The 19,386-nt window shown below is 43.8% G+C and overlaps 2 protein-coding genes across 2 annotated transcripts in view; both read right to left on the reverse strand.

Annotated features, from left to right (window-relative positions):
- Nucleotides 1–1,823, reverse strand: part of LOC124021167 — an 86,784-nt gene extending 84,961 nt beyond the window's left edge. The window contains exon 1 of the mRNA XM_046336515.1: nucleotides 1,719–1,823. Coding sequence (XP_046192471.1) covers nucleotides 1,719–1,817 — 99 coding nt within the window. The 5' untranslated portion in view covers nucleotides 1,818–1,823. The remainder of the gene's footprint in view (nucleotides 1–1,718) is intronic.
- Nucleotides 1,824–4,156: 2,333 nt separating this feature from the next.
- Nucleotides 4,157–18,858, reverse strand: LOC124021170 (ubiquitin carboxyl-terminal hydrolase isozyme L1-like). The gene is made up of 9 exons (XM_046336519.1): nucleotides 18,703–18,858; nucleotides 18,556–18,567; nucleotides 16,202–16,330; nucleotides 15,721–15,862; nucleotides 10,271–10,356; nucleotides 7,147–7,194; nucleotides 6,997–7,066; nucleotides 6,744–6,802; nucleotides 4,157–4,802 (listed from the first exon to the last, which is right to left on the reverse strand). The coding sequence occupies exons 1-9, from the start codon at nucleotides 18,853–18,855 to the stop codon at nucleotides 4,719–4,721; spliced, it is 783 nt and encodes a 260-aa protein (XP_046192475.1). The 5' UTR covers nucleotides 18,856–18,858; the 3' UTR covers nucleotides 4,157–4,718.
- Between the last annotated feature and the right edge of the window lie 528 nt (nucleotides 18,859–19,386).

The raw sequence follows: 19,386 nt of genomic DNA on the forward strand, positions 1-19,386 counted from the left end.
TAACATTTATAACCCCCTACTGTCTAGAACCTCCTACTGTAATATAACATTTATAACCCCCTACTGTAATATAACATTTATAACCCCCTACTGTCTAGAACCTCCTACTGTAATATAACATTTATAACCCCCTACTGTCTAGAACCTCCTACTGTAATATAACATTTATAACCCCCTACTGTCTAGAACCTCCTACTGTAATATAACATTTATAACCCCCTACTGTAATATAACATTTATAACCCCCTACTGTAATATAACATTTATAACCTCCTACTGTAATATAACATTTATAACCTCCTACTGTAATATAACATTTATAACCCCCTACTGTAATATAACATTTATAACCCCCTACTGTAATATAACATTTATAACCTCCTACTGTAATATAACATTTATAACCCCCTACTGTCTAGAACCTCCTACTGTAATATAACATTTATAACCCCCTACTGTCTAGAACCTCCTACTGTAATATAACATTTATAACCCCCTACTGTCTAGAACCTCCTACTGTAATATAACATTTATAACCTCCTACTGTAATATAACATTTATAACCTCCTACTGTAATATAACATTTATAACCTCCTACTGTAATATAACATTTATAACCCCCTACTGTAATATAACATTTATAACCCCCTACTGTAATATAACATTTATAACCCCCTACTGTAATATAACATTTATAACCTCCTACTGTAATATAACATTTATAACCCCCTACTGTAATATAACATTTATAACCCCCTACTGTAATATAACATTTATAACCTCCTACTGTAATATAACATTTATAACCCCCTACTGTCTAGAACCTCCTACTGTAATATAACATTTATAACCTCCTACTGTAATATAACATTTATAACCTCCTACTGTAATATAACATTTATAACCCCTACTGTAATATAACATTTATAACCCCTACTGTAATATAACATTTATAACCCCTACTGTAATATAACATTTATAACCCCCTACTGTAATATAACATTTATAACCCCCTACTGTAATATAACATGTATAACCTCCTACTGTAATATAACATTTATAACCTCCTACTGTAATATAACATTTATAACCCCCTACTGTAATATAACATTTATAACCTCCTACTGTAATATAACATTTATAACCCCCTACTGTAATATAACATTTATAACCCCCTACTGTCTAGAACCTCCTACTGTAATATAACATTTATAACCTCCTACTGTAATATAACATTTATAACCTCCTACTGTAATATAACATTTATAACCTCCTACTGTAATATAACATTTATAACCCCCTACTGTAATATAACATTTATAACCCCCTACTGTAATATAACATTTATAACCCCCTACTGTAATATAACATTTATAACCCCCTACTGTCTAGAACCTCCTACTGTAATATAACATTTATAACCCCCTACTGTCTAGAACCTCCTACTGTAATATAACATTTATAACCTCCTACTGTAATATAACATTTATAACCCCCTACTGTCCAGAACCTCCTACTGTAATATAACATTTATAACCCCCTACTGTAATATAACATTTATAACCCCCTACTGTAATATAACATTTATAACCTCCTACTGTCTAGAACCTCCTACTGTAATATAACATTTATAACCCCCTACTGTCTAGAACCTCCTACTGTAATATAACATTTATAACCCCGGTAATAACCCCTGTTTAGATACACAGACATGTCACCTCAATCCATTTCTGCGCCTCTCTGAATGCAGGCTCGGGATGTCTCAGTTCGTCCAGGGGAACGTGAGGTTCCTCGCGCTCAGTCCCGGTGCTGGCCATCTCTGATAACGGTGCGTTCGTGGGGTTTAAATATCCTTTCTCTGTTAAGAAAAGCTCGGCAATGTCGTCCCTTAATTCCTACCGGACAGCTGGGCTTGTTATTCCACCGGTTAAGGCTCACGGTATCTGTTATATCCGTTATTCTAGCAGGATTCTCCGTAACTCGGCGTGAGCGTCTCCCGGTTGGGCTGTAGAGGAAAATGATCTATCGTGACTCCCCACACTGCAACACGAACCAACCGGACACTAAAAATAACCTCCAACCGGCCAGGCGCGAGACAGACGCCAAGCAGCCGGTCCTGGTGCCCGCAGGACGGGGAGGATAGAAGAATGTTGGAGGGGGGGGGGGGTGTATTTTACAAACGGTGGCGTTATAATTCCGGTCAGCTGGCGAGACAACGTGACGCTGCTGCCACCGAGCGCCAGAGAAGCAGAAAGGTCGCGTTGATTCACCGCATCTGTAACCACGGCAACGCGCTGCCGCACGGCGTCTGTAACCACGGCGACGCGCTGCCGCACCGCGTCTGTAACCACGGCGACGCGCTGCCGCACCGCGTCTGTAACCACGGCCACGCGCTCCCAGCTCTGATCTGGACAACTTCCGTCCGACGACCACAGCGATAACTTTGGACTTCTGTTATTTAATGAAATGTATTTTCAACATGTTTTTTTAATTGATTTTTACAGATTAATTGATACACATACAAATCTGTTTTCACATCAATACATGGTTTCATTATTAGGCTACTTTACATTTACATATTTAATGTACATGGAAGTTTTTTTAAAGTCCAAATTTATTTTTAATTCCGTTTAGATGCGTTTAAAAATAATGTTCTAAAGGATCAAAACATATTATGGTTCTAGGTGTAACTGGCCCCCGGGGATAAATCTCCCCCTTAATTCACGTTACCACAAGATGGACCCAAATTATTTATCACAACTTGGAGATATTTCAACAACAAAACAGTTGTGGTAAATTGATCACATTTGACATTTTGAAGAAGTTGTAGATGTATTCCACTGGGGTTATAAATGTTCAATATACAAGTACAAAAGCTTTACGATAAACAACCCACCTGTTGAGAGAAAAATGTAGAGCATTTGATGTAAGTAGTAATATGATCGATGAGTGTTTGGGGAAACTCACCCCCCCTACTAGGGGATAACTGCCCCCCCCCCCCCCCACTAGGGGATAATTTCACCCCCCCACTAGGGGATAATGCCCCCCCTACTAGGGATGTGACCAAGGATGTTCTGTTTAGTGAGTCCTCCAGATCAGAGGCAGTAGGGATGACCAGGGATGTTCTCTGTTTAGTGAGTCCTCCAGATCAGAGGCAGTAGGGATGACCAGGGATGTTCTCTGTTTAGTGAGTCCTCCAGATCAGAGGCAGTAGGGATGACCAGGGATGTTCTCTGTTTAGTGAGTCCTCCAGATCAGAGGCAGTAGGGATGACCAGGGATGTTCTCTGTTTAGTGAGTCCTCCAGATCAGAGGCAGTAGGGATGACCAGAGATGTTCGACAAGAAAGTGAATTGGACACTGTCCTGCTAAGCATTCAAAATGTAATGAGCACTTTTGTCTGTCAGGGAAAATGTACGTATTTTTGGGGGAATCTAGTGAAGTGAAAGAAGTCAAATAAACATATTAAAGTACAGATACTACTTTAAGTAAAATCGAACATGTTTGAAAATATCAGGATGGAAAGATGTCATAAGGTGAATGCACCAATTTGTAAGTCGCTCTGGATAAGAGCATCTGCTAAATGACTTAAATGTAAATGTAAATGAAAGAGAACTGAAAAACCCTCCTAAAGTAGAAGCTACTTCAACATTTTACTCTGAAAAGCTACTCAAGTAAAGTAATGACAGAAGTGAATGCCGTCACACAGAGGAGAAGTGTGTAGTTTGGTTGTTTATTGGCAGTCAGCAGCACAGGAAGACACAGAAAGGCAAAGCACAGCCAAAATTGTTGCAGTGTCATCCCAACACAGTAACAACGTCATCCCAACACAGTAACAACGTCATCCCAACACAGTAACAACGTCATCCCAACACAGTAACAACGTCATCCCAACACAGTAACAACGTCATCCCAACACAGTAACAACGTCATCCCAACACAGTAACAACGTCATCCCAACACAGTAACAACGTCATCCCAACGTCATCCCAACGTCATCCCAACGTCATCCCAACGTCATCCCAACGTCATCCCAACGTCATCCCAACGTCATCCCAACGTCATCCCAACGTCATCCCAACGTCATCCCAACGTCATCCCAACGTCATCCCAACGTCATCCCAACGTCATCCCAACGTCATCCCAACGTCATCCCAACGTCATCCCAACACAGTAACAACGTCATCCCAACACAGTAACAACGTCATCCCAACACAGTAACAACGTCATCCCAACACAGTAACAACGTCATCCCAACACAGTAACAACGTCATCCCAACACAGTAACAACGTCATCCCAACACAGTAACAACGTCATCCCAACACAGTAACAACGTCATCCCAACACAGTAACAACGTCATCCCAACACAGTAACAACGTCATCCCAACACAGTAGTCTGAAGTAACAGCTGTTAGAAACAGAGCTGAGGAGTCAGACAGCAGAAAAACAGGAACACCTGACAGGCTGCAGATCAAACGTCTCCCTACTCCCCCATGTAAGTGCACTACTTTCTCAGTGGTGATCTGACTTAAATAAATGAAACAGTACAGCAGAAGTGACATCAACGTGACACCAGGCTTGTGCAAACTACCATCTACGCATGTGTGCTGTGTGTGTGCTGTGTGGGGAGAGTGCAAACTATGTTTCCAGTACATACCAGGTGTGTGTGTACACCATGGTTCACCTGTGTGTGTGTGTGTGTGTCCCTCCAGGGTCTCTAGGTATGACAGAGGGCCACAGCAGAGAAGCGGACCTCTCCCTCTGCTCTCTCCACAAAACCCCGACACACCCTGGCTGCATCCTGGGGAGAGAGACGAGAGAGATTAACTGTGGCTCTGGAGCCTCTGATAAATTAATCAAATATTTAGCAGATGTTATTTAGGGTGTAGCGAAACGCTAGACGAACAGCCCAGCTAGCACAACCCTCTGGTTAAAGAGGGTACACTGGGAGGACGCAGTGAGCTCAATGGCAAGATGTCTGACAGATGTAGAATGTCTATATACTCCATTCTGCGTTGAGATGTTGGCCAGGCATCAACATTGTATTATGACATCTCAGGAGACATTATCCTAATGAACACATCCTCTCCACACTACATATTCCTGACTCTTTCTACAAGCTACACCTGCATAGCGCTACAGGCCTGCTAGCTAGCCCATCTCCAGTATGGCTAAACACAGCAAGCTAGCTAGCCTTTTAGCTTCCCAGATCTATGAGAAATAGTCAGATTAATAATTAAATATGCCCTGGCAAATATTCTAATACTTGCCCGTGTAAACTACAACATTATTCCAGTTTAAACACATCAGCTAGCAATAGAAGGCATGCACTCCCACATCAGCTATCAATAGAAGGCATGCACTCCCACATCAGCTAGCAATAGAAGGCATGCACTCCCACATCAGCTAGCAATAGAAGGCATGCACTCCCACATCAGCTAGCAATAGAAGGCATGCACTCCCACATCAGCTAGCAATAGAAGGCATGCACTCCCACATCAGCTAGCAATAGAAGGCATGCACTCCCACATCAGCTAGCAATAGAAGGCATGCACACCCACATCAGCTAGCAATAGAAGGCATGCACACCCACATCAGCTAGCAATAGAAGGCATGCACACCCACATCAGCTAGCAATAGAAGGCATGCACTCCCACATCAGCTAGCAATAGAAGGCATGCACTCCCACATCAGCTAGCAATAGAAGGCATGCACTCCCACATCAGCTAGCAATAGAAGGCATGCACTCCCACATCAGCTAGCAATAGAAGGCATGCACTCCCACATCAGCTAGCAATAGAAGGCATGCACTCCCACATCAGCTAGCAATAGAAGGCATGCACTCCCACATCATGCAGGCATGCACTCCCACATCAGCTAGCAATAGAAGGCATGCACTCCCACATCAGCTAGCAATCAGCTAGCAATAGAAGGCATGCACTCCCACATCAGCTAGCAATAGAAGGCATGCACTCCCACATCAGCTAGCAATAGAAAGTATGCACTCCCACATCAGCTAGCAATAGAAGGCATGCACTCCCACATCAGCTAGCAATAGAAGGCATGCACTCCCACATCAGCTAGCAATAGAAGGCATGCACTCCCACATCAGCTAGCAATAGAAGGCATGCACTCCCACATCAGCTAGCAATAGAAGGCATGCACTCCCACATCAGCTAGCAATAGAAGGCATGCACTCCCACATCAGCTAGCAATAGAAGGCATGCACACCCACATCAGCTAGCAATAGAAGGCATGCACTCCCACATCAGCTAGCAATAGAAGGCATGCACTCCCACATCAGCTAGCAATAGAAGGCATGCACTCCCACATCAGCTAGCAATAGAAGGCATGCACTCCCACATCAGCTAGCAATAGAAGGCATGCACTCCCACATCAGCTAGCAATAGAAGGTATGCACTCCCACATCCGGCTGCCGGGGAGCCGCTACTTTTGTGAGGAAAAACACTGTGCTGCTCTGTAGGGTGATTCTTCGTGGGGAATAAAATCTGACTTTACACAGTTTGACACGTCGGCTGGGATTAGATGAACCGAAGGTTTGACACCTCTACTGGGATTAGATGAATGGAAGGTTTGACACGTCGGCTGGGATTAGATGAACCGAAGGTTTGACACGTCGGCTGGGATTAGATGAACCGAAGGTTTGACACGTCGGCTGGGATTAGATGAACCGAAGGTTTGACACGTCGGCTGGGATTAGATGAATGGAAGAGGAACGTACCTTGATGAAGGAGTCATCCTTGGTGGTTCCATGGTTCACCGGTCCCTCCATCCTACCATCTACACAACAGAATCAGAGAGAGACAGAGAAAGTGTGTAAATACACACCTGGGGAGACGGGGCGGAACACCGGGGAGAAGGGGCGGGACACAAGGGGCGGGACACAAGGGGAGAAGGGGCGGGACACAAGGGGAGAAGGGGCGGGACACAAGGGGAGAAGGGGCGGGAACACCGGGACTCAGCCACACACTCACCCAGCTCATAAAGCTGTCCTTTCACATTGACAAAGGTGATGAAATGGAAGTTCACGTTATCTGCCTCCACCTGAAAGAGGGAGGGTATAAAAGATGACATTCTACATAAGTAACATCTGAGGAGGTCCTTATGTTGCATTGTGTTCTCACCCTGCACTGGCCCTGTGCTGCCACTTCATCATGAGCCTCTCTGATGGCCTGCAAGAGACAACAATAAACACATTTAAACAAATTTATGTAGACATGCAGGTTTTTACATTAAACAGTGCATTTGGAAAGAATTCAGACCCCGAGACTTTCCGCACTTTGTTACATTATTCTAAAACGGATTAAATTGGGTTTTTCCCCCGTCATTAATCTACACACAATCGCCGATATTGACAAAGCAAAAAGAGGTTTAGAAATGTTGGCTAATTTCTAAAATGATATAATAGCTTATTTACACCAGTATTCAGACCCTTTGCTATCAGACTAGAAGTGGAGCTCAGGTGTATATGGGTTCCATTGATCATCCTTAAAAATGTTTCTACGGCTTGGAGTCCACCTGTGGTAAACTCAATTAATTTGGCAGGAGTAGGAAAGGCCCACACCTGTCCATAAGGTCCCACAGTTTGTTATATTTAACTAGACAGGTCTGTTAAGAACAAATTCTTATTTATAATGACGGCCTACTGGGGAACAGTAGGTTAACTGCCTTGTTCAGGGGCAGAACGACAGATTTTTACCTTGTCAGCTCAGGGATTCGATCCAGCAACCTTTCGGTTAAAAACCATTGATACACAGGAAACTGTTGTGAAACACAGAAGCGCTGCAGTTCTTGACACAAACCGGTGCCCCTGGCACCTACTGCCATACCCCATTCAAAGGCACTTCAACAGTGTCTTGCCCATTCACCCTCAATGGTACACATACACAACCCATGTCTCAAAGCTTATAAATCCTTCTTTAACCAGTCTCCTCCCTTTCACCCTCAATGGTACACATACACAACCCATGTCTCAAGGCTTAAAAATCCTTCTTTAACCAGTCTCCTCCCATTCACCTTATAAATCCTTCTTTTCTTTTTATGTTGTTATGGTCTAATGCTGTTATGATCTAATGGTCTAATGCTGTTATGATCTAATGTTGTTACGATCTAATGTTGTTATGATCTAATTGTCTAATGTTGTTATGGTCTAATGGTCTAATGTTGTTATGGTCTAATGTTGTTATGATCTAATGGTCTAATGTTGTTATGATCTAATGTTGTTATGATCTAATGGTCTAATGCTGTTATGGTCTAATGGTCTAATGCTGTTATGGTCTAATGGTCTAATGTTGTTATGGTCTAATGTTGTTATGGTCTAATGGTCTAATGTTGTTATCGTAGAATGTATGCACACATGACTGTAAGTCGCTTTGGATAAAAGCGTCTGCTAAATGGCATATATTATTATTATTATTATTTAACCAGTCTCCTCCCATTCACCTTATAAATCCTTCTTTAACCAGTCTCCTCCCTTTCACCTTATAAATCCTTCTTTAACCAGTCTCCTCCCTTTCACCTTATAAATGTGAAAATAAATGTAGGTGAAAAAAGTAAGTAAGGTTAGGGTTCAACTTCAGTTTACTCCATGTGGTTAAATTACGGTTTGGATAAGACTTAAACAAAAACAAGTCTAGGACTGGGACAGGCCACGGGAGAAGACAGGCCACGGGAGAAGACAGGCCACGGGAGAAGACAGGCCACGGGAGAAGACAGGCCACGGGAGAAGACAGGCCATATTGACTGAGAATATTATGGACTGGAACTGGGGAATCTTTCCATTGAGGGGGAAACTGAGGACAGAGATAATAAACATAGTCAGCCTGTTTGTGATGTTCTGTTGACATGTTAGTCGTCACGGTAACTGTGAAAATTCTAAATGTTTAGTCAGTGTCTGTTCTGTTGACATGTTAGTTGTCACGGTAACTCCTACGGCACTACCCTGGTGAACACCTTCGGAGCTCCTCCCAAGCAAGGCATTTGATTGGTTTGTTGTGAGGCGAAGACTTGATTTAGACCGGGTTCCAACCTCTCTAGCGGATTTCTGACATGGATCTTCCCAGGTTTCCAGTTAAGGAAGCCTGGTTCACGAGGCCAGACGTGAGGTGTCCCCCAATAATATCTACCTTCTCCTCCTGAAGATGGGTGTCCCCCAATAATATCTACCTTCTCCTCCTGAAGTATGGACTAGTGGAGTCCCCCAATAATATCTACCTTCTCCTGAAGTATGGACTAGTGGAGTCCCCCAATAATATCTACCTTCTCCTGAAGTATGGACTAGTGGAGTCCCCCAATAATATCTACCTTCTCCTGAAGTATGGACTAGTGGAGTCCCCCGATAATATCTACCTTCTCCTGAAGTATGGACTAGTGGAGTCCCCCGATAATATCTACCTTCTCCTGAAGTATGGACTAGTGGAGTCCCCCGATAATATCTACCTTCTCCTGAAGTATGGACCTTCTCCTGAAGTATGGACTAGTGGAGTCCCCCGATAATATCTACCTTCTCCTGAAGTATGGACTAGTGGAGTCCCCCAATAATATCTACCTTCTCCTGAAGTATGGACTAGTGGAGTCCCACGATAATATCTACCTTCTCCTGAAGTATGGACTAGTGGAGTCGATAATATCCCTTCTCCTGAAGTATGGATAATATCTACCTTCTCCTGAAGTATGGACTAGTAGAGTCTACCCCCGATAATATCTACCTTCTCCTGAAGTATGGACTAGTGGAGTCCCCCGATAATATCTACCTTCTCCTGAAGTATGGACTAGTGGAGTCCCCCGATAATATCTACCTTCTCCTGAAGTATGGACTAGTGGAGTCCCCCGATAATATCTACCTTCTCCTCCTGAAGTATGGACTAGTGGAGTCCCCCAATAATATCTACCTTCTCCTCCTGAAGTATGGACTAGTGGAGTCCCCCAATAATATCTACCTTCTCCTCCTGAAGTATGGACTAGTGGAGTCCCCCAATAATATCTACCTTCTCCTCCTGAAGTATGGACTAGTGGAGTCCCCCAATAATATCTACCTTCTCCTCCTGAAGTATGGACTAGTGGAGTCCCCCAATAATATCTACCTTCTCCTCCTGAAGTATGGACTCGTTCACTGCAGATATAGGATTAGTGGAGGAAGCTTGGATAAAGGGAGTTCCCATCTTAGAACAAGTACACACTTTGGGAGGAAGGAGCGGTAATTGGGACATAGCCATGGTGTGTGTCGATCACTGTGAATGTGTGGGTTACCTGGTTGTTCTCCAGGTGGGTGGCTCGCTGGGCGGGGGTCATGTTAGCCGTCTCATCTAGAAACTTCTTCAGAGCAGAGTCACCATCTGGCACAGAGACAGCACTGTTACACACCGGTCCTGTCTGAATCTGGCTTCCCTACTACTAACTACACACCGGTCCTGTCTGAATCTGGCTTCCCTACTACTAACTACACACCGGTCCTGTCTGAATCTGGCTTCCCTACTACTAACTACACACCGGTCCTGTCTGAATCTGGCTTCCCGACTACTAACTACACACCGGTCCTGTCTGAATCTGGCTTCCCTACTACTAACTACACACCGGTCCTGTCTGAATCTGGCTTCCCTACTACTAACTACACACCGGTCCTGTCTGAATCTGGCTTCCCTACTACTAACTACACACCGGTCCTGTCTGAATCTGGCTTCCCTACTACTAACTACACACCGGTCCTGTCTGAATCTGGCTTCCCTACTACTAACTACACACCGGTCCTGTCTGAATCTGGCTTCCCTACTACTAACTACACACCGGTCCTGTCTGAATCTGGCTTCCCTACTACTAACTACACACCGGTCCTGTCTGAATCTGGCTTCCCTACTACTAACTACACACCGGTCCTGTCTGAATCTGGCTTCCCTACTACTAACTACACACCGGTCCTGTCTGAATCTGGCTTCCTACTACTAACTACACACCGGTCCTGTCTGAATCTGGCTTCCCTACTACTAACTACACACCGGTCCTGTCTGAATCTGGCTTCCCTACTACTAACTACACACCGGTCCTGTCTGAATCTGGCTTCCCTACTACTAACTACACACCGGTCCTGTCTGAATCTGGCTTCCCTACTACTAACTACACACCGGTCCTGTCTGAATCTGGCTTCCCTACTACTAACTACACACCGGTCCTGTCTGAATCTGGCTTCCCTACTACTAACTACACACGGGTCCTGTCTGAATCTGGCTTCCCTACTACTAACTACACACGGGTCCTGTCTGAATCTGGCTTCCCTTCTACTAACTAAAACTACACACCGGTCCTGTCTGAATCTGGCTTCCCTACTACTAACTACACACCGGTCCTGTCTGAATCTGGCTTCCCTACTACTAACTAAAACTACACACTGGTCCTGTCTGAATCTGGCTTCCCTACTACTAACTAAAACTACACACTGGTCCTGTCTGAATCTGGCTTCCCTACTACTAACTACACACCGGTCCTGTCTGAATCTGGCTTCCCTACTACTAACTAAAACTACACACTGGTCCTGTCTGAATCTGGCTTCCCTACTACTAACTACACACTGGTCCTGTCTGAATCTGGCTTCCCTACTACTAACTACACACTGGTCCTGTCTGAATCTGGCTTCCCTACTACTAACTACACACTGGTCCTGTCTGAATCTGGCTTCCCTACTACTAACTACACACTGGTCCTGTCTGAATCTGGCTTCCCTACTACTAACTACACACTGGTCCTGTCTGAATCTGGCTTCCTACTACTAACTACACACTGGTCCTGTCTGAATCTGGCTTCCCTACTACTAACTACACACTGGTCCTGTCTGAATCTGGCTTCCCTACTACTAACTACACACTGGTCCTGTCTGAATCTGGCTTCCCTACTACTAACTACACACTGGTCCTGTCTGAATCTGGCTTCCCTACTACTAACTACACACTGGTCCTGTCTGAATCTGGCTTCCCTACTACTAACTACACACTGGTCCTGTCTGAATCTGGCTTCCCTACTACTAACTACACACTGGTCCTGTCTGAATCTGGCTTCCCTACTACTAACTACACACTGGTCCTGTCTGAATCTGGCTTCCCTACTATTAACTACACACTGGTCCTGTCTGAATCTGGCTTCCCTACTAACTACACACTGGTCCTGTCTGAATCTGGCTTCCCTACTAACTAAAACTACACTGGTCCTGTCTGAATCTGGCTTCCCTACTAACTAAAACTACACTGGTCCTGTCTGAATCTGGCTTCCCTACTACTAACTAAAACTACACACTGCTGCCAGACAGAAGAGAAGTGGCCCGTGTCTGAAATCTGTCTTTCCCTACTACTTTGTAAAACTACATACTGTGTACTAATCATACTACATACCATTTAGAATGTAGTGTTTAGTATAAATATATTCAGTAAGCAGCACATCAACATCCTACCCTCATCCACACTGAGAATGCTTCATCTAATCAGCAATTGTGTTGGTTGATAGTCAGTCCTCGGATCTAATCATCAACCGATTATGAAAAGACTAGTCTCTTCCTCAAAATTCAGTGAATTCTACTAGATAAGGACCAGTCTCTTCCTCAATAGAGTTCAGTGAATTCTACTAGATAAGGACCAGTCTCTTCCTCAATAGAGTTCAGTGAATTCTACTAGATAAGGACCAGTCTCTTCCTCAATATTCAGTGAATTCTACTAGATAAAGACCAGTCTCTTCCTCAATAGAGTTCAGTGAATTCTACTAGATGAAGACCAGTCTCTTCCTAAAGAGGAAGTGAATTCTACTAGATGAAGACCCAGTCTCTTCCTCAATAGAGTTCAGTGAATTCTACTAGATAAGGACCAGTCTCTTCCTCAATAGAGTTCAGTGAATTCTACTAGATAAGGACCAGTCTCTTCCTCAATAGAGTTCAGTGAATTCTACTAGATAAGGACCAGTCTCTTCCTCAATATTCAGTGAATTCTACTAGATAAAGACCAGTCTCTTCCTCAATAGAGTTCAGTGAATTCTACTAGATGAAGACCAGTCTCTTCCTAAAGAGGAAGTGAATTCTACTAGATAAAGACCAGTCTCTTCCTCAATATTCAGTGAATTCTACTAGATGAAGACCAGTCTCTTCCTCAATAGAGTTCAGTGAATTCTACTAGATAAAGACCAGTCTCTTCCTCAATAGAGTTCAGTGAATTCTACTAGATAAGGACCAGTCTCTTCCTCAATATTCAGTGAATTCTACTAGATAAAGACCAGTCTCTTCCTCAATAGAGTTCAGTGAATTCTACTAGATGAAGACCAGTCTCTTCCTAAAGAGGAAGTGAATTCTACTAGATAAGGACCAGTCTCTTCCTCAATAGAGTTCAGTGAATTCTACTAGATGAAGACCAGTCTCTTCCTCAATATTCAGTGAATTCTACTAGATGAAGACCAGTCTCTTCCTCAATATTCAGTGAATTCTACTAGATGAAGACCAGTCTCTTCCTCAATATTCAGTGAATTCTACTAGATGAAGACCAGTCTCTTCCTAAAGAGGAAGTGAATTCTACTAGATGAAGACCAGTCTCTTCCTCAATAGAGTTCAGTGAATTCTAGTGAAAGACCAATCTCTTCCTAAAGAGGAAGTGAATTCTAGTGAAAGACCAGTCTCTTCCTAAAGAGGAATGAATTCTACTAGATGAAGACTAGTCTCTTCCTCAATATTCAGTGAATTCTACTAGATAAGGACCAGTCTCTTCCTCAATAGAGTTCAGTGAATTCTACTAGATAAGGACCAGTCTCTTCCTCAATATTCAGTGAATTCTACTAGATAAGGACCAGTCTCTTCCTCAATATTCAGTGAATTCTACTAGATAAGGACCAGTCTCTTCCTCAATATTCAGTGAATTCTACTAGATAAGGACCAGTCTCTTCCTCAATATTCAGTGAATTCTACTAGATAAAGACCAGTCTCTTCCTCAATAGAGTTCAGTGAATTCTACTAGATGAAGACCAGTCTCTTCCTCAATATTCAGTGAATTCTACTAGATAAGGACCAGTCTCTTCCTCAATAGAGTTCAGTGAATTCTACTAGATAAGGACCAGTCTCTTCCTCAATATTCAGTGAATTCTACTAGATAAAGACCAGTCTCTTCCTCAATAGAGTTCAGTGAATTCTACTAGATGAAGACCAGTCTCTTCCTCAATATTCAGTGAATTCTACTAGATAAGGACCAGTCTCTTCCTCAATATTCAGTGAATTCTACTAGATAAAGACCAGTCTCTTCCTCAATAGAGTTCAGTGAATTCTACTAGATGAAGACCAGTCTCTTCCTCAATATTCAGTGAATTCTACTAGATAAGGACCAGTCTCTTCCTCAATATTCAGTGAATTCTACTAGATAAAGACCAGTCTCTTCCTCAATATTCAGTGAATTCTACTAGATAAAGACCAGTCTCTTCCTCAATAGAGTTCAGTGAATTCTAGTGAAAGACCAATCTCTTCCTAAAGAGGAAGTGAATTCTAGTGAAAGACCAGTCTCTTCCTAAAGAGGAATGAATTCTACTAGATGAAGACTAGTCTCTTCCTCAATATTCAGTGAATTCTACTAGATGAAGACCAGTCTCTTCCTCAATAGAGTTCAGTGAATTCTACTAGATGAAGACCAGTCTCTTCCTCAATATTCAGTGAATTCTACTAGATGAAGACCAGTCTCTTCCTAAAGAGGAAGTGAATTCTACTAGATGAAGACCAGTCTCTTCCTCAATAGAGTTCAGTGAATTCTAGTGAAAGACCAATCTCTTCCTAAAGAGGAAGTGAATTCTAGTGAAAGACCAGTCTCTTCCTAAAGAGGAATGAATTCTACTAGATGAAGACTAGTCTCTTCCTCAATATTCAGTGAATTCTACTAGATAAGGACCAGTCTCTTCCTCAATAGAGTTCAGTGAATTCTACTAGATAAGGACCAGTCTCTTCCTCAATATTCAGTGAATTCTACTAGATAAGGACCAGTCTCTTCCTCAATATTCAGTGAATTCTACTAGATAAGGACCAGTCTCTTCCTCAATATTCAGTGAATTCTACTAGATGAAGACCAGTCTCTTCCTCAATAGAGTTCAGTGAATTCTACTAGATGAAGACCAGTCTCTTCCTCAATATTCAGTGAATTCTACTAGATAAAGACCAGTCTCTTCCTCAATAGAGTTCAGTGAATTCTACTAGATGAAGACCAGTCTCTTCCTCAATATTCAGTGAATTCTACTAGATAAAGACCAGTCTCTTCCTCAATATTCAGTGAATTCTACTAGATAAGGACCAGTCTCTTCCTCAATATTCAGTGAATTCTACTAGATGAAGACCAGTCTCTTCCTCAATATTCAGTGAATTCTACTAGATGAAGACCAGTCTCTTCCTCAATATTCAGTGAATTCTACTAGATGAAGACCAGTCTCTTCCTCAATAGAGTTCAGTGAATTCTAGTGAAAGACCAATCTCTTCCTAAAGAGGAATGAATTCTACTAGATGAAGACCAGTCTCTTCCTCAATATTCAGTGAATTCTACTAGATAAGGACCAGTCTCTTCCTCAATATTCAGTGAATTCTACTAGATGAAGACCAGTCTCTTCCTCAATAGAGTTCAGTGAATTCTACTAGATAAAGACGAACGCAAGTATGGGTATTCAACGTCCCCCCTCCATCTTGGCTCCATGCAGGACCCGTTTCTACTCACCATACTCTATGTGGGTGGGGTTGTTGGCGACTGCGTGCAGCAGAGCGACGGTGCCACAGGAGTTGACCACCGTCTGTTTCAGGAAGTAGAGGTCAGTATCTCCCGACACCTTCCCAGCCTGCTGCTGCCGGAACGACTCGTGCTGAAACACACGCCGTTATCGTCATCATCATGCTACATCAGAGTCTCTCAAACACAGTCCTGGGACCCCAGGGTCCGAGGTTTAGTGTCCTGGGACCCCAGGGTCCGAGGTTTAGTGTCCTGGGACCCCAGGGTCCGAGGTTTAGTGTCCTGGGACCCCAGGGGTTGCACATTCTGGGTTTTGCCCTAGTACTACACAGGAGATTCAAATCATCAAATCAAGCTACTAGAGCAAAAGAAACTAAATGTGCGTCACCTTGGGGTCCCCAGAACAGTCTGCTCCACATCACTGCGCTACATATTTCCAACGTAATAAAGATACTGCTAGATCATTGGTTACCTGTTGTGTCAGAGGGAAGAGCAGCATGAGGGCGCAGCTGGGAGAAGGTACTGAAGACACTCCCTCATCCTCCAGCCCCAACACATCCACGAAGCCCCAGCTACCACACACCCCCAGTCCACTGAGCACCTGCAACACAGTCAAACAGAACATTAACAGGAACCAATAGGCTAGATTAGAACACCCAGGACACAGCTCAACACCAACAGGCTAGATTAGAACACAGCTCAACACCAACAGGCTAGATTAGACCAACCAGAACACAGCTCAACACCAAGAGGCTAGATTAGAACACAGCTCAACACCCAACAGGCTAGATTAGACCAACCAGGACACAGCTCAACACCAACAGGCTAGATTAGAACACCCAGGACGCAGCTCAACACCAACAGGCTAGATTAGAACACAGACACAGCTCAACACCAACAGATTAGAACAACCAGGACACAGCTCAACACCAACAGGCTAGATTAGAACACCCAGGAACACAGGACACAGCTCAACACCAACAGGCTAGATTAGAACACCCAGGACACAGCTCAACACCAACAGGCTAGATTAGAACACCCAGGACACAGCTCAACACCAACAGGCTAGATTAGAACACCCAGGACACAGCTCAACACCAACAGGCTAGATTAGAACACCCAGGACACAGCTCAACACCAACAGGCTAGATTAGAACACCCAGGACACAGCTCAACACCAACAGGCTAGATTAGAACACCCAGGACACAGCTCAACACCAACAGGCTAGATTAGAACACCCAGGACACAGCTCAACACCAACAGGCTAGATTAGAACACCCAGGACACAGCTCAACACCAACAGGCTAGATTAGAACACCCAGGACACAGCTCAACACCAACAGGCTAGATTAGAACACCCAGGACACAGCTCAACACCAACAGGCTAGATTAGAACACCCAGGACACAGCTCAACACCAACAGGCTAGATTAGAACACCCAGACCATCTAGACAATGTATCTGGAACTCACCCAGTCAATGACAACACTATACTCTGTATAGACACAGTAGAACGTTGGCCTAAACTATCAAGTTGCTCTGCGTACACATCACTGACAATATGAAATGGTTCACCCTCACAGACAGTGTGGTGAAGGATGAAGAAATTTGGCTTGACACCCTAAAACACTCAATTTTACAGATGCACAATTGAGAGCATCCTGTCGGGCTATATCACCACCTGGTACGGAAACTGCAGGGCTCTCCAGAGGGTGGCACGGTCTGCCCAACTCATCACCGGGGGCAAACTACCTGCCCTCCAGGACACCTACGCCACCCGATGTCACAGGAAGGCCATAAAGATCATCAAGGACAGCAACCACCCCGCTATTATCCAGAAGGTGAGGTCAGTACAGCTGCATCAAAGCTGGGACCGAGAGACTGAAAAACAGCTTCTATCTCAAGGCCATCAGACTGTTAAACAGCCATCAGTAGCAGCTACCCTGTTACTCAACCCTGTACCTTAGAGGCTGCTGTCCTATATTAATGGAATCACTGGTCACTTTAATAATGATAGCATAATGCTTTGCTTATTTCATATCTATATACCGTACTCTATTCTACTGTCAATGCCACCCCACATTGCTCATCCTAATATTGTTATATTTATTAATGCCATTATTTTACTTTTAGCTGGGTGAATTTGATATTACGGCACTGTTGGAGCTAGGAACACAAGCATTTCGCGACACCCGCAATAAATGCTAAAATGAGTATGTGACCAATCAAATCTGATTTACAGAGCAGTTAAATGTCCGTCAGGTAGAGAGGGTAGAACCCGGAGATGGTTTGTTGAGCCCGAATTGAAACTCTACACGGTAATGGACACTAAATGTCCATGATGACTCGGCAGAACAGGCCTCAAATCAATAATATTATAATCACTAACGTTAGGCATATCTCCGCTGATCTAACTTCTTTATCAAAACATTATGGCCGCACGGCAGTCTGTCCCAAATGAATAGCGATGAACTTCAAATCAGAGGCAGAGACAAGTTGATCTTTAGTCGCTCTCTCTCCATCCTTCCATCAGACCACACCCTGTATCCTAGACACCGGGTGGGGCACCAGGCGCAGCGTGGCAGAGATGCTACCGGGGAGACGGACGGTAGTCTACGAGGGAAAGGCTCTATTCTAACGGCAGGTTCATCTCGTGTACCTCTGTCGCGCTGCCGTTCAGATGATAATCTGATCCGAACTAGTATTTCTAACTCCAGACCGAGCCAGGTCCATAATAACCCACCTGTTGGTTATAATGTCCTGTTGTCTGGTTGTAACGTCATACACACAACTGTCATCATATCGGTTATGATATTAAATACACACCTTGTTCAGCATCTGAAACACAGACAGACAAAGAGAAAATATACATTATTTAGACAGTGAGACCGTTAGAACCGAGCAGCTGCGTATTTTAAGTCTCAGCCTTATGATAAATGTATTAAAACCACATTTATTATGATGGTTCTCTACCTCCGGGTTGATCTCCATTGGTTGCCACTCCATCCTGTTCGGTAAGGTTCGGTTCGGTCCTGTATATCGGTATGTTGTCAAATCTGCTCTGTCGCAACCAACTGCTTGCTGCTTGGGCGATATGATCACACCCCGACGGTCCACCAGCTTCATATGCTGCCAGTCATATTCCATTGTGCCGTTCGGCGGGGGTGGACGAGAACCGGAGAAAAAGCCAATAGATCCTCCCGTAGCCTCGCGTCGTCTGTAAACAAGACAATACATATTACAGTGAATTATTGGAGGTGAGGTGAGAGAGGGAGATGTGTGTGAGGTGTTCTGTGTAGTTTTAAAGAGCAGTCTAGAAGGTGGACTGGTCCAAGCCCGACACAACAGTGGACGCTTCAGTAGCGCAGCTGAGAGTCTGGTGGGTAAATGGGCGCGTTCGAGCAGATCACTTTTGTCAGATGGTCAAGTCTTTCGTATGTTGCGTTAGGGGGGATAGAAATGGACCTGACTTGTGCCTAAATCATGGCCGTGTTCGAGAGCACCAAGATGACTGCCGACTGACTGATCTACAAATCCCGATTGATCATTAATGATGACTCGTTATTTGTAGATCAGTCAGTCCCAATGATACCCATGATACATTGCGTTTTTTGATCCTCTCGAACACAGCCGTTCACTACATGAACTTTACAAAAA

Source organism: Oncorhynchus gorbuscha, unplaced genomic scaffold (assembly GCF_021184085.1).
Source record: "Oncorhynchus gorbuscha isolate QuinsamMale2020 ecotype Even-year unplaced genomic scaffold, OgorEven_v1.0 Un_scaffold_1072, whole genome shotgun sequence".
NCBI lineage: Eukaryota > Metazoa > Chordata > Actinopteri > Salmoniformes > Salmonidae > Oncorhynchus > Oncorhynchus gorbuscha.

What these genes read in the sequence shown, in the direction of transcription:
- LOC124021170 (XM_046336519.1), bottom strand. Translation starts at nt 18,855, where the DNA reads ATGAAGCTGGTGGACCGTCGGGGTGTGATCATATCGCCCAAGCAGCAA. An exon ending in CCCCACCCACATAGAGTATG is followed by an intron (nt 10,357 to 15,720) that starts GTGAGTAGAAAC and finishes TCTCTGTGCCAG; the next exon opens with ATGGTGACTCTGCTCTGAAG. An exon ending in CAGCACAGGGCCAGTGCAGG is followed by an intron (nt 7,067 to 7,146) that starts GTGAGAACACAA and finishes TCCCTCTTTCAG; the next exon opens with GTGGAGGCAGATAACGTGAA.